The sequence below is a fragment of the Lactuca saligna genome, chromosome 5 (assembly GCF_052625555.1).
Source record: "Lactuca saligna cultivar CGN05327 chromosome 5, ASM5262555v1, whole genome shotgun sequence".
In the NCBI taxonomy this organism is placed as follows: domain Eukaryota; kingdom Viridiplantae; phylum Streptophyta; class Magnoliopsida; order Asterales; family Asteraceae; genus Lactuca; species Lactuca saligna.
Genome location: NC_136421.1, coordinates 210,641,099 through 210,654,767, shown reverse-complemented (window position 1 = coordinate 210,654,767; position 13,669 = coordinate 210,641,099). Strand labels below are relative to the sequence as shown.

At 35.1% G+C, this 13,669-nt stretch overlaps 1 protein-coding gene across 1 annotated transcript; it reads right to left on the bottom strand.

Annotated features, from left to right (window-relative positions):
- Positions 1–6,654: 6,654 nt before the first annotated feature.
- LOC144998790 (chlorophyll a-b binding protein 16, chloroplastic-like) lies at positions 6,655–7,591 on the bottom strand. The gene has a single exon (XM_078958524.1). The coding sequence runs from the start codon at positions 7,519–7,521 to the stop codon at positions 6,721–6,723; it is 801 nt and encodes a 266-aa protein (XP_078814650.1). The 5' UTR covers positions 7,522–7,591; the 3' UTR covers positions 6,655–6,720.
- Between the last annotated feature and the right edge of the window lie 6,078 nt (positions 7,592–13,669).

Genomic DNA, 13,669 nt, shown 5'->3' with positions numbered 1-13,669 from the left:
CTTATATATCTGTCATTACCAAATATACAAAATGTAACACATGTTCCAGGTATTAGTTCATTTAATTAAGATTTAGGGTTTTAGGTCTGTGGACTCGGTGAGTTAGGAGTCCAAATCGTCTAGTAGAGGATATTTCAGGAACACATGATATACACCCTACTTGACGAGTTGGAAGGTCGACTCGACGAGTAGGCGTTGTAATGACAAAAACCTAATTTTAGGGTTTGCACCCTATATAATCTCCTTATGATCCTTGAGTCTGACCTCCCATTAGCCTCCAAACCCTTAGAACGTCTGTGCTAACCCAAATTCCCATTCTCTTCCATCTTGTGAGCTAGAGTGACCATTGAAGCTTAAGAAGAAGGAGATGGTGAGAAGATCCTGCAAACCAAGCACCCATCCTTGAGCTTAGTCATCTTGTGGACTGTTGTAAGTCTTCAAGACTCGATTTTTATCAAAGAATATAGCTAGAAGTTTACTCTTCATTTCCTACCCTTCTTGTTGAATGCATGCATGGGATTCATATATTTTGCAACTTTATGAATCTCTAGACAAAATGGTCCTATGGTGGGCTAGATATGGCCTTTGGTTGAGCAAGGACACCATGCAAGGGTTTTAGGGCATATTTCCCTCTTTTTGGCTCTTTTGGCCTAGCGACATGTATTGGACATGCATGTCATAAAGCCTCCACCTTTGGAATGTTTTGAGGACTAGAAACCTTTTTGGAAAAAGAGGCGTTTTAGATCCTTAGAGTTTTGGTCCATATGGCAAATCTTTGGAGATTTCCAACCTTTATTTATGTCACACCCCCAAACCAAGGATGGCGGAAATGTCCGGGGGTGGAGGACTTCATGTATAGTATCACAACAACGAGTATAATAGTGCTCAAAGTAATTACAACCATCATAAATATAATTGAAAAAGTTACACCAAAGTATATGTTTACATGATTCAAATCAATTACATTATGATGACAAAATGAACTGTTTGACGATTTATCGTCCCATCCTCAAAACGCTGTTGATTTCCTGTTTCACTGAATTCCTGAGAATACAAGTTGTTTGAAAAAGTGTCAACACAAAGGTTGGTGAGTTCATAAGCTTTTGATAGTAAGAGTTTGACAATCGATCTTTGTAAAGAGATGTATGTTACCAAGAAAAATCCAATATTTTCCTTATAAAAGTTATGTCGTCCTAAATACCAGGACCAAAAATGAACAAGTATTTGTCATATTTAAAGATATAAAAGTGGTTTCAAATTGGCGTAAAACCCTTTCTGATTTGAGAAAACTCCCGTAATGAATGGTGTGAGAAAACTCCCGTAATGAATGGTGTGCAGTCTTAAATACCAAGACTGAAAATATACAGCAATATCTGTAATTATTGATATAAAAAGTGATTTTAAATCGACATAAAACCCTTTTTGATATGAAGGCGTACAAGTATTTTTCCATACTTCAAGTAATTTCAGTGAGCTAAATCGACATAACTCGCTAATTTAAAGTTAAAACCCGTAAATCTTATGATTTGTTAATACCACATGTGAGCTATCATAACCATACTTGACTTAGATGGCCTTATAATATGACGTTCTTCAGGCGTCGTCGTTAAATGACACTTGTCACCCCAGACCTGTCGGTCTAGCTGTTGCAAGCAGCTCAGGTGTGGGTTTGTCAAACCCAATATAGATCTCTACACAACTATCATGTTCTCCTTACAAGAGACTCTGGTTACAATTTACAGGAGTTTTTGACTTTGTTACTTTGGAAGTAACCCGAAGTGAATGACTCACAAATTTATTCATTAACAGATTTACGTGAACTAAATTGAAAACCTTTGATAAATAAGTTTGAGAAGTAAATGATACATAAACTATACCTATTATAGTTTATCCGAAATGATTGTAATGTATAAGTACTCTTTTATGAAAACACATTAGTGTTATAAATCCATAAATTATGCTTATTATAACTTAATATATGTGTTCTAAATGAATGAATAATCTTATCATAAATGACTAAGTTTCAGTTTATGATGATAAACTAACAAGGAAACACCTTCAATATTTAGAACTCATGGTTATACACTTTGCTCAACATAATACAAAGTGTCATGAAGGTTATAAGTTGTTAACAAGTTTTTAACCTTTCTGCATCATTTTAGAAAAGTCATAGAAAAATCATACAAAGTCGAAAACTAAATCCGTAAATTCTGAGAGTTTCTAAAATGTGTCTAGTTTACTCATAATTTTTATCATGATTTCTTAGGACCTCCAACTTGTATGAAAAAGTCCATAATCACAGACTGGTCTGGATTGGTGTTTGAAATGATAGGCAGTTTTGTAAAAATCACCATAAATCGTAGAAAACAAAAATGTTTAAGTTTTGAAAACAAAAATGTTTAAGTTGCCCAAAACAGTCTGTGAATGGAGTCCAACTTTTCTGATGAAAGCTGTTAGAAAAGTTTAGTTATATTCTTAGTGTTTTAACTTGTATTCCCCCCTTAAAAACTTAAGAAAACATGAAAATGTATGGGTATGAACTCACCTTGAGTGATTTCAATAGATGGATGATGGAGAAAAGAAGTGTTCAACTCAAGAACACTTGGGAGATGCTTGAAGATTTGAGGATCTAACAACAAATATGACGATATTTGTGTAAGCAATCTATGATTTGGATGAAGGATAGTAGAATATCTAAGTGTAGGAGGAAGATACTTACCAAATGTGGAGGAAAAATCTAAGATCAACTCCTGAATCTCGAATTTTTAGAGAGAGGAAGTGAGAGAGAAAATATGTTTGATATTTGGTGGAAGAATAAGCAAATGAGAGAAGTGTGAGGAGAGAGGAGAGTTTTCTAGCCTTTGACCAATTGTGTGGTTGGAAAAAAGTGGGAAAAGTACAATGAAGTGACTAGGTATGGGCTGATGGGGAATAGTGATATGGAGTGGGTATGGGAGGTTGCTTGTATCATAGATTAAAGCAAAGTCAACACTCCACCTCTTGTACTTCACCCACTCTTCTTGGATAAGGTTTATCCCCAAAAACATAGATAATTAGTAAATATGGGGCCTTATATGTTAAAATAAAGTTTTGGGTGAAAATCCTGCCTTAAAACAATTACGGCGAGACTTCTCGGATTGGGCCGGAGGTTCGGTCCCTACTGATCAAGGGACGAAGGCGAAATGAAGCGAAACAGCAAGAAGCGAAGGGCGGTTCGGTCCGAAAGCAGCAGGAGCGAAATGGACCGAAAGGCAATGTGGAGTGAAATGGACCGAGACTCGGGTTTGGGCCTTGTGCGAGGTTCGGGTCTACGAGCTTCGGTCCGAAGGGAGGTTCGCTTCTGACAAGTTCGGCTCCTTAAGAGGGGTTTCGGGTCCTTAAGCCTATTTTACTCGTTTTTACCCCGTTAAGGGTCGGGATGGCCCGAAAGACTATAAAAAGTTTAAGGAACTTTTGAGAGAGATTTGGGAGAGATTTCACATTATTGGAGAGATTTCTCATACAAAGAGAGATTTAGGAGAGATTTCACATACTTGGAGAGATTTCTCATACAAAGAGAGATTTGGGAGGGATTTCACATACTTAGAGAGATTTGGGAGATATTTCACATACAAAGATGGATTTGGGAGAGATTTGACATTCTTGGAGAGATTCCACATACAAAGAGATAGAGTGAAAACGATTGAGAGAGGTTTCGTGTGTGATATTTGTGAGTGTTTGGCTCCGCAACGCAAGGTCCGTAGACCTCGTCAAGCCATGTTTTAAGGTCCTATACACTCCCGATGAGTGTGCAACATTGTTTTATCGGTTTGGTTCGTTACTTACCACAGTTTTAGGTTAAGAGAATCTAGATGTCCAAACTTTTCAATTTATGATTTCTCATTAGAATTACGAGTTGTATAGTAATTACCTAACGTAAGCCCTAGAACACAAGGGTTAGTTGAGTCGATCGGTTTGACTTGTTGGCTTTAGTTGACTTTGACTTGACTGGAATTTGATAGTTGTCACAATTTAGGACCTAGGAGCAATTGGAACGGTTCTAGAAGGTAAATTTGGAAACTTTATCCTTCTAGACACCTTAGGGTATTAGATCTAAGACCTGGAGGATCTGGATTTGGTGTTTCATCACAACAAGCAAAAGAAGGGGGACTTGATGAGTTGCTCTAGGAACTCGACGAGTCGGATCGGGTTTCACCGCTTTTTAAATATCAAGTGAACTCGTCGAGTTGATGAAACAACTCGGCGAATTGGCTAGGGTTTGATCAGGTTATCTGGACCCCATAGGAACTCGACGAGTTGCTAGCTGCACTCGATGAGTTGAGGTCAACATGGACTATTGACTATGAGTGTTGGCTTTGACTGTTGACTTCGACTTTGATCAAGGTTGACCAGGGTTGACCTTGAGGGTAATTATGGGATTTTGACATGTCCATCTTATGATGCTTACAGGCAGTTGAGTTGGAGCAACACGTGGGATATATTTGGTTCTTGCATTATCAGTTTTAGCATTTAAGAAAAGTGAGGCTTCTCACTATACCAATGGGTCTTAGGCACCAAGGCCGACCCATAGGCTTTTCAAAAACCCTCGTTTTCAAAACAAGCAAAACCTTTGGAGAAGACAAAACCCAAATTTGCTCCAAAATCTAATATTTCAAAACTTGTCAACACATCGAAAGATGTTAAGGGCAAGGGAAAGGTTGTTTCAGAATCTAACACTATTTTACAGAAGTCTGAAACACAATTGAAAAATGAGCAAAAGAAGGTTAAGAAAGATGTTGTCAAACAACAAATCAAAGCTAAACATAGAAAAACTTCTTTTAAAATGAATCCTAATGATAATAGGATTATTGTTTTTAAAATAACAAAAGAAGAGAATTCAACTTTGGTGAAAAGATCCTACTTGGTTAATGAAGCAATTACAGTTTCTGTTTCTACAAAAGTCTCACGAGGACCCAAACAACTTTGGGTTCCTAAGTCTCTTTAAATTTTACAGTGATTCGTGACGACCAGATTGACTCTAAATGGTATATTGATAGTGGTTGCTCGCGTCACATGACAACAAGGAAGGAAGAATTTAGATAATATAAATCATTGAAGGATGTGGGAAGATTCAAATGCGAAAATAACTCACTCGGAGAAATTAAGGGATACAAATGATTACGAATAGGGAATTCTTCATTCGAAAAGTAGCCTACGTGGAAGGCCTTCAACACAACCTGGTTAGTGTATCTCAATTAGTTGTAGGTACTGGATTGAAAGTGTTGTTTGATGATGAGGGATCCAAGATCATACAAAAGAAGACCAAAACAGTGCTTCTAAAGTCCAAAAGAAAAGACGAGATGTATCCATTAAATATGAATCTTATTGTTGCAGCCCCGAATAAATAAGCAAATCTAAAACTGAGTGTTACATTTAACAAACCTAATGTATTACTAATAAGATGTGCTAACAAGATATGAATGATACTGACATATCATGCAAGTATAATTTAATTAATATATTTTTATTTTATCTTTTAATTTTATAGTAATATAATATTAAAAGACAGTTGAAACTGAAGACCCTTTAAGCTTGGAAGCCCAATACGACCGTATCACCCGCACTCTCCTAGAGCCGCCACTGCATACAATCATACCAAATCAATTTACAATAAAGGTTTCTTTAAGAAATAAGACTGGAAAAAAATAATAAGGTAAATAAGTAAATATGGATGTAGAATGTTTAAAGGGCTTCCTTAAACCAATAAAACATTGTTTACCTATTAACATTAGGAAAAAAACTTTATTTGTATTTCTGTATTTATAATAAGTCTGTGAATCATTACATCCATTATTTAAGTTATCTTTTTTTTTTTTCAAAAAAAAATTGAGTGTTTATTCTCTAAAGATAAAATCGTAGTATTTTAGGAAACCTAAATCTTATTTTGAAAATGATCTTGAGCCAATTATTGGGATTTAAAGCATCCATAATGGTGAGTTCAATTTGAAAGTTGAATGAGGTGACAAATCCTCAACGAATGAAACTCTATGAGATGTCACAATGACATTTAATGAATTTGAAATTTAATGGTCATTAAACTATTCAATGGGAAAAATAAAAGTTTTTAATTTTTAAATATTTACTATGAATTACATTTTGTAACATTCTATTAAACTATGCATTGTAGGAAAAAAAAATGATAAAATTATATGAACTGTAGAAAGATGATGTGACAATCAATTGAATTATATGGAGTTGAATGCATTGTGGCCTTACTCGTTCAACATCACTCCTTAAAGATAGAATGGTAGTATTTTAGGATTTTATCATTGGCTATATTTGTATTTTGTACATTGCTAACATAGAGAACCGGCCAGACTCTTGGGCTAAAAAAATGGTAAAAGAACGGAACCACCATTTAACTGCCAAAAGAATCATGTACTTATTTTCATATTGCCAACAAAATTAACAATGTTTACTCTTTATGTTCTTTAATTCAATCACCAAATTAAGTATAACTCGATGAAAGCAACAGATTCAATTATGATTGAGAAACGAGTCAATATGAATATCCAGCATTAAACTACAGAGAATAATATGTCCTCAATCCCTTAAATATCCATTTTTCAATATAATATATGATCTGATTTACTATGTGTTATAAGGTGAATGAAGTGATAAAAACCATGCATATTTCTTATTAATTCACATATTATATTGTACATAAGACATTGATTACATTCACTTTCCGGGAACAAAGTTTGTGGCATAAGACCAGGCATTGTTGGCAACGGGGTCAGCAAGGTGGTCAGCGAGGTTCTCGAGTGGTCCCTTCCCTGTGACAATGGCTTGAACAAAGAAGCCAAACATGGAGAACATGGCAAGTCTTCCATTCTTGAGCTCCTTTACTTTCAACTCAGCAAAAGCCTCTGGATCATCAGCAAGCCCTAATGGGTCGAAGCTACCACCAGGGTAAAGTGGGTCAACAACCTCTCCCAAGGGTCCACCGGCGATTCTGTAACCCTCAACCGCACCCATCAAGATGACTTGGGTGGCCCAGATGGCCAAGATGCTTTGGGCATGGATCAAACTAGGGTTTCCCAAGTAATCAAGACCACCTTCGCTGAAGATCTGGGATCCAGCCTTGAACCATACAGCCTCACCGAACTTCACACCATTACGAGCCAACAGCTCAGGGAAGACGCACCCAAGAGCTCCAAGCATCGCCCATCTGCTGTGGATCACCTCAAGCTCACGGTTCTTTGCAAATGTCTCTGGATCTGCTGAAAGCCCAGCGGTGTCCCACCCGTAGTCACCGGGGAACTCACCGGTCAGGTACGATGGGGCCTCGCCGGAGAATGGGCCTAGGTACTTCACCCGGTCAGGACCGTACCATGGACTTCCTGATGGTGCAACCTTCTTTGCAGCTGCCGTTTTCCTCATTGAAACTCTTCCATTTCCGAACACCTCAGAACCTGATGGAACTGTTTTCACCGCTTGTCCGGCGAAAGCAGATGAGAGAGCCATGCTGGAAGCAGCCATTGAATATCTTCTCAAATTATATACTGAATATTGGAGGCTAGCTGACTGCTTGAGTCTGTTGAGCTCTTCACAAGTGCTATAAATAGGATTGTGGATTATCTAATTTCTTTGGTGTTTATCTTCCGGATCTTTAGCTTTCTTTTGATTGGAGGATGATATCTTTGATGGCTAAGAACAGCAACTATCCAGCCACCAACCAAAGAACGACACATGTATCTTTAGTTACGTAGTTCCAAGATTTCCTATCCCAAAAATCTAAAACATACGTCTTGAACTGATGTGCCTCAAAGCAAACTATGACTCAGTATTTGTGTGAAAGTAATTAAGATAGATTAGAAGGAGGTGGTGTGGGATTTCTAGGTTAATAACCCATGCACTGATATTTTACCTTGTAATCTTTAGCATTTATGGGTTGATAGCAATTGCTTTTTAATAAAGTCTTGATGTTAAAAGAAATGATATTTTAAAATTTTAAAACTTAGTATAAAAAAATACATTAAAACGATATCAAACTAAATAATATAAATTTACATAAAAATAAAATTATTTAACAAGCAACAAAACTAAATCTTAGTAAAATAATATCAGTTAATTAGCCATATATAAATTAATATTAGTTCTCTCACAATTATCTATAAACTAAAAAGTAAATTACATGAATGATCATGTATAAAAAATATATATATTTTTGTCTAATTTCAATGCATGTGTACCCTGGTGTTTGTTTTGTCGTTTGGCTCTAAGATAATGTTCTTTTGTTTTCTATTAAATTTGGTATGCAAAAATATCATTTTACTTTTATCTTTTTATATATATATATAACCCTCTTTAGAAACAGTACTTTGTTCCTATTAGTGGGTTGTTTTATTTATTTTTCTTTTTGTTTCACGGGTTTTAGTCATCTCTTTGTATAATCCTTTCATAGAATGTTTTCCACATGTTTTAATGACCACAGCCAAACATATACGTGTTTTTTCCCTCTTCTATCTTTACCTTTTTTACTTGCTTTAATTTTCAGTTTGCACCGCCTTTGATTCTCCAATAGAATGGTTACAGAACTGCCTCACCGACATCTGTTGTGCTTCATGTTTCTTCCACATATGAACTCCTTTCTCTTATCTCTATGACTCTATCTCCTCCTAATTTCTTTCCTCTTTAACCATCGATTTACTGTTTTACTTCCACTTCTCTCCATCTTCTATGTCTTCTCCCAAAGTTAGGTAAATAAATTTGGCTGATTGCATGCATAATGATAGGTTAGAAAAGTGAGTTTTCATTATTACTTTGAGTAAATCCTTTGATATATTTTAAAGATATCATGATAAATTCATGTTCTAGTCATGTTTCGAGAGATCAAAAGATTAAAACTTATCAACATGCATACATGCATTTATGAACAAAATTTTGTTTGTCAAAAACTCTTAACTTGAGTTTGATGTTTTAATCCTTAAAATCGATTTTTGCACTAAGATCATGAACATGAAACCTTATTTATCATACATGTATGGTGTCAAAACACATTCATAATGTTATAAAAAGAATTTTAACCATAGTAAAACAATTTTGAAGAAGGTGAAGGAGTAGAAGTCGATTTTTCATGTTATTTGCACATGCATGGCTCAAATCAAGATCTTAACATAGGTTTGCTCATGGATTTTCACCATCTAAGCAACATGCAATATGTTCTTGATAAAAATATACAAACATCATCAAAAATCCGAAAATGATGATGATATTATAAAAAGAAGAGATGAAGATAAAGATTTAGCACATAAAATCATAAGAAAGAAAATAGAAACTTGCATGCATGATTTAAGTGTTTTTACCTTGATGCGTCCATATGGAAGATGGATATTTTTGTTTTTGCTGGAAATTTTCATGGGTGAAATGAAGAGAGGGAATGAGGGTTTTAGAGAGAAGAAAAAAGAGAAAAGAAAGATTTCATATCTCTGGATACCCAATCTCTCTCGTAATCTCTTTTGGGGTTTCTCTCCACCAAAATTGTCCACAAAAATATAAAGATGTATTTAAACTTATGAAGAATCAAATGTAAAAATCTCTCCCAGTTATTCTGCCTCTAACATTGGATTTCCTTTAGAGAGAAGGAAGAGAGAAAATTTGAAGTGAAGAATAACGATGAATGAGTGGTGTGTGACTTTTGAGGGAGTGATGAAGTAAGAGAGAGAGAGAGGTCCAAATTTTTTGAATGCAGAAAGGGGCTCCCTCTTTTAAATTTTATAAAATCTAAATCTTTTATAAAAATATCAAATTTTTATAAAATATGCATCATATCCTAGTTTTTTTATTCATAAAACCTTGATTTTTGACTTATAAATTAAGGGTAAATGTTATTGACTAATTTTTATTTTTCTTGGTTATATTTTCCTGAATTTAATTATTTTAATTTGATATTATAAAGTTCATACCAAATTTTATGGATTTTTAGGTGTTAAAGTTTATAAATTTGAGTTTTTAGGGTTTTTAGTGTCTTGAGATTTAATAAATCTTTGGATATCGAAATAAATTGAATTTTTGGGACTTCAAATTATTTTTGGGTTTCCTAACTCGTATTCAAATTATAAATAATGTTTGTAACTTATTTTTATCGGTTTATTAGCATTTCTATGTATTGATTCCGAGATTCAAGCGAAATTGAAGAATCAAGTATACTAGTCCTAGTTTCAACTTTGACTTAAGTTCCTATGAGATTCGGACTTTCTATTACTAGATAAAGTACATGATGTGTGTATATGATTCATGAAAATGTGTCAGAGTTAAAGAGTGACACGAATATGGATAGTCACTACAGTTAAGTAGTTGTAGAATTCACATATCAATGTGAAATCTAAGTACATTATCCTTTGTTTCTAGTTGTTTCCAAGTTTCTAGTAGGTTATAACTTAGCTTCTAGTTACTATATCTAGTATGTGTCGTGCCTATTCGTGCAACTAAGTTTTCCAAATCTAGAATTGTCTCAAATTTTGATGGTCCCCTCAGTATCTTCCCATAAGTCATAAAAGAATTGGATTTTTTATATATTTTATCTAATGTGCACCTGGTGTAACTCCACTTAAAAGGCCCATTATTGGCTAAACAAATAGCCCATTATGTGGATCAATTAGCCAATTAGGTCACTACGTGAATTAGTTCCTCAATGATGGTGAATTACTCAAAACGCATACGGCATACTTAGCTACAAGTCAACAACACAAATCATAAAAGCTTGGCTTTCTTCTCTTACTTTCTCACTCCTCTCAAAAACTAGGCTTTTCTTCCCACAAGCAAAAATAAACAAGTATTACTTAAATCTTCAGTGTTTTATTTGTGTTAGTTTAATTTAGTTGTTCAAATTGAATCTCTAAAATTAGTCAGTTAGTCCTTCACTTGTTATTTACTAATGTTGTTGGTGAATTAGGTTTAAATATTCAATTATGAATTTTAATTTTTAATTGTGTTTGTAGGGTTTCATTGAAAAAAAATATAAGAAAATTGGATTTTGGTAGTAGTTATAAAAGTGGGCAATGATTTTATGAAAAATGCATAGTTTGAAGTGTAGGAAAAAAAAAACAATACTTATAGATGTTATGATTGAAAAAATAATGAACCATTTCATACAATGAGTAAACAAATAGGTGAACTTTAAAAATGTAATATATATATACACTAGTTTGTTATATCTAATAAAACCGTAATTTTCAATTTTTTTATCTAATTATATATTATCAGTATTTTGTGCTACCCCTAACACCAATTTATGGGTCCGCCCATGGATGGGTAATAACTTTGTTTTTTTTTTTATATATATTTTCTTATTACATGTGATTGTGATAACCAATTTGAATAGTATGTGTATGAAAATGGTACCATACAACATACGTGCATATTTGAACTTTTGATTTCAGATAAAATTAAGTGTCATGAATTGGATCAAGAAAAAAAAATAGGAAGATGTCTTATCTTTTGACGTATATGTGTACAATTTGCACAAATTGGTTTTCTCTAGCCGAATTTTGAATTTTGTTTGGTTTTTTGTGGTTTTTGCTTAGATTTGTTCGTGTGTATGGATACATCGTGTTTTTGTTGTTTTAATATATTACATGGCTTGCATGTCATTTCGTTGTTTTATGTAATATATACTATAATAGCTTCAGTTTCGTTATATTTAAAACAGTCAAAGCAATGATGACATTAGAACAAGATGCTAGAACAAAGACGACAATAAAAACAAGCATTACGATAGAGAAGTTTTTAAAGGCCCCAATGTTTAAAAGGATATTATGAACTCATAAATAATTTTTCGCCTCCTCCTTTTAGTCCCTCTATGTGTATTGTTAATATAAGGACAAGTGAAATAAAAGCCCTTAAGTTTTACAACAAATTTCTTCGGATGAGTTTTTGGGTTAATAAAGTTGGATACTTTCATTAAATGGTGTTCTTGCATACATATCTGCCAAGAGCCACCTCCTGGTCTTTCATACAAATGTCAAGGTCCACCCCTTGTCTTCCTATAACACACAAACCAAATGGACCATCATTGGTGCCTTCGACCCCTAGTACAGCAAGGAGACTCACCTCGACAGCTGAACCCACAAATAAATCTTTGACTACTGATCCGATGGAATCCTCATGCTAACAAACAAATAACACCCAATTAACAATTAGGTTTCAAACCAAATCCAATAATCCATATATGGGGTAAAAAGACCATATTACCCCTCCCTTATTTTGGACCAAGACTAAGGCCCAAACTCCCAATCATAAAGGCCCACAACCAATAACCATCCAAAGCCCACTTATGGCCTAATTTTCCAAATTGGGCCCAAACTTACCCTAAAGCCAATTAATTTTTCCTAATCCAAAACACATATTCTTAGCTGGTCCAATAAATCCCCAAGCAACCAAGCCCAAAAGATAGCCCAAACTTAAATCTAAGGACACCAAGCCCATTCAGATCGAGTATGTGGGGCGTACAGGCACGTACGTGCAGCGTACTCGCTTGAAGGCTTGTACGCCCAGCGTACTCACCCTTATTCATCCTAAACTCGATTTTTACTTAATCCATTAAGTCAAAGCTTCCAAAACATAGATCTGACCTCCTTGAGCTGGAATACAACGTAAAGTTGCCAACTTTATGTTCGTACACGACTAAAAGAGGCCCTTAATCTTAAAATGGACTTAATGGTTGACTTAACGCATACATGACTCCATAATACACATAAAGCTTGCAGCTTTATGCTCAAAGATACTAAAACAAACTCATATGTGAAAAGATAAACCCATAAGCAACCTAACTCATCATTAAACCCAAAAAGGAGACCCAAATCATAATAAACTAGCCATGAAGAGATCTAATCATAAACAAGGCAAGATGCAAACTGGATACCTCAAAAAGCTTCCCCACAAGATGATGATTCTGGATCCAGATCTTTCCCACCAAGCAAAACAAATTCAAGTTTCTCCTTCTTTCCTTCCTAAGGGTAAAAATGAGCACCAATGCCTTACAAGAGCTCAAGAACACCACCAAGAGGCTACAAAGTCGATTTAGGGTTTTTAGGGTGTGGAGGCTAGCTTAGAAATGAACCAAAGGGACTAACATTAGGATTATATAGGGTACATCCCTAAAAATTAGGGTTTCAAACTAATCCTCGTACGCCCAGCATACGAGGTCTCGCACCCCGATCCCAACCTCGCAGTACGCTACGGGTAGTCCTCATTACACTTGGCGTAATCCCCTTCGCTTGATTACGCCTTGCGTACTAGGGTCTTCCCTCAAACCCTAATTCATTCCGAAGGCCATAAATTCCTTAATACAACTCCGATTCCCACCATCCTTATATCAATGAAAAGGTATCAAGAAGCTCAACACTATTATCAACTCATACTTGACTTAAAGTTCCATGAACACAAAATCCAATTTCCATAAAGGCTCACTACCAATTTACCAAAATTCCCCTTGGCACCACCACCAATTCCGAATGCCCAAACCATCTACATTTCATCGCCCTCGCCCAAAAGGGTAACAATTTGAAACAAGGCATTACAGGTGAAAGTATAGATGAGCATCCGGACCTGGACCCAGACCTAGACCAGTACTGGTATTATGTTGTCGGTCCGATTATTGGTCTATTGGTTCTTGGTTTTACACTAC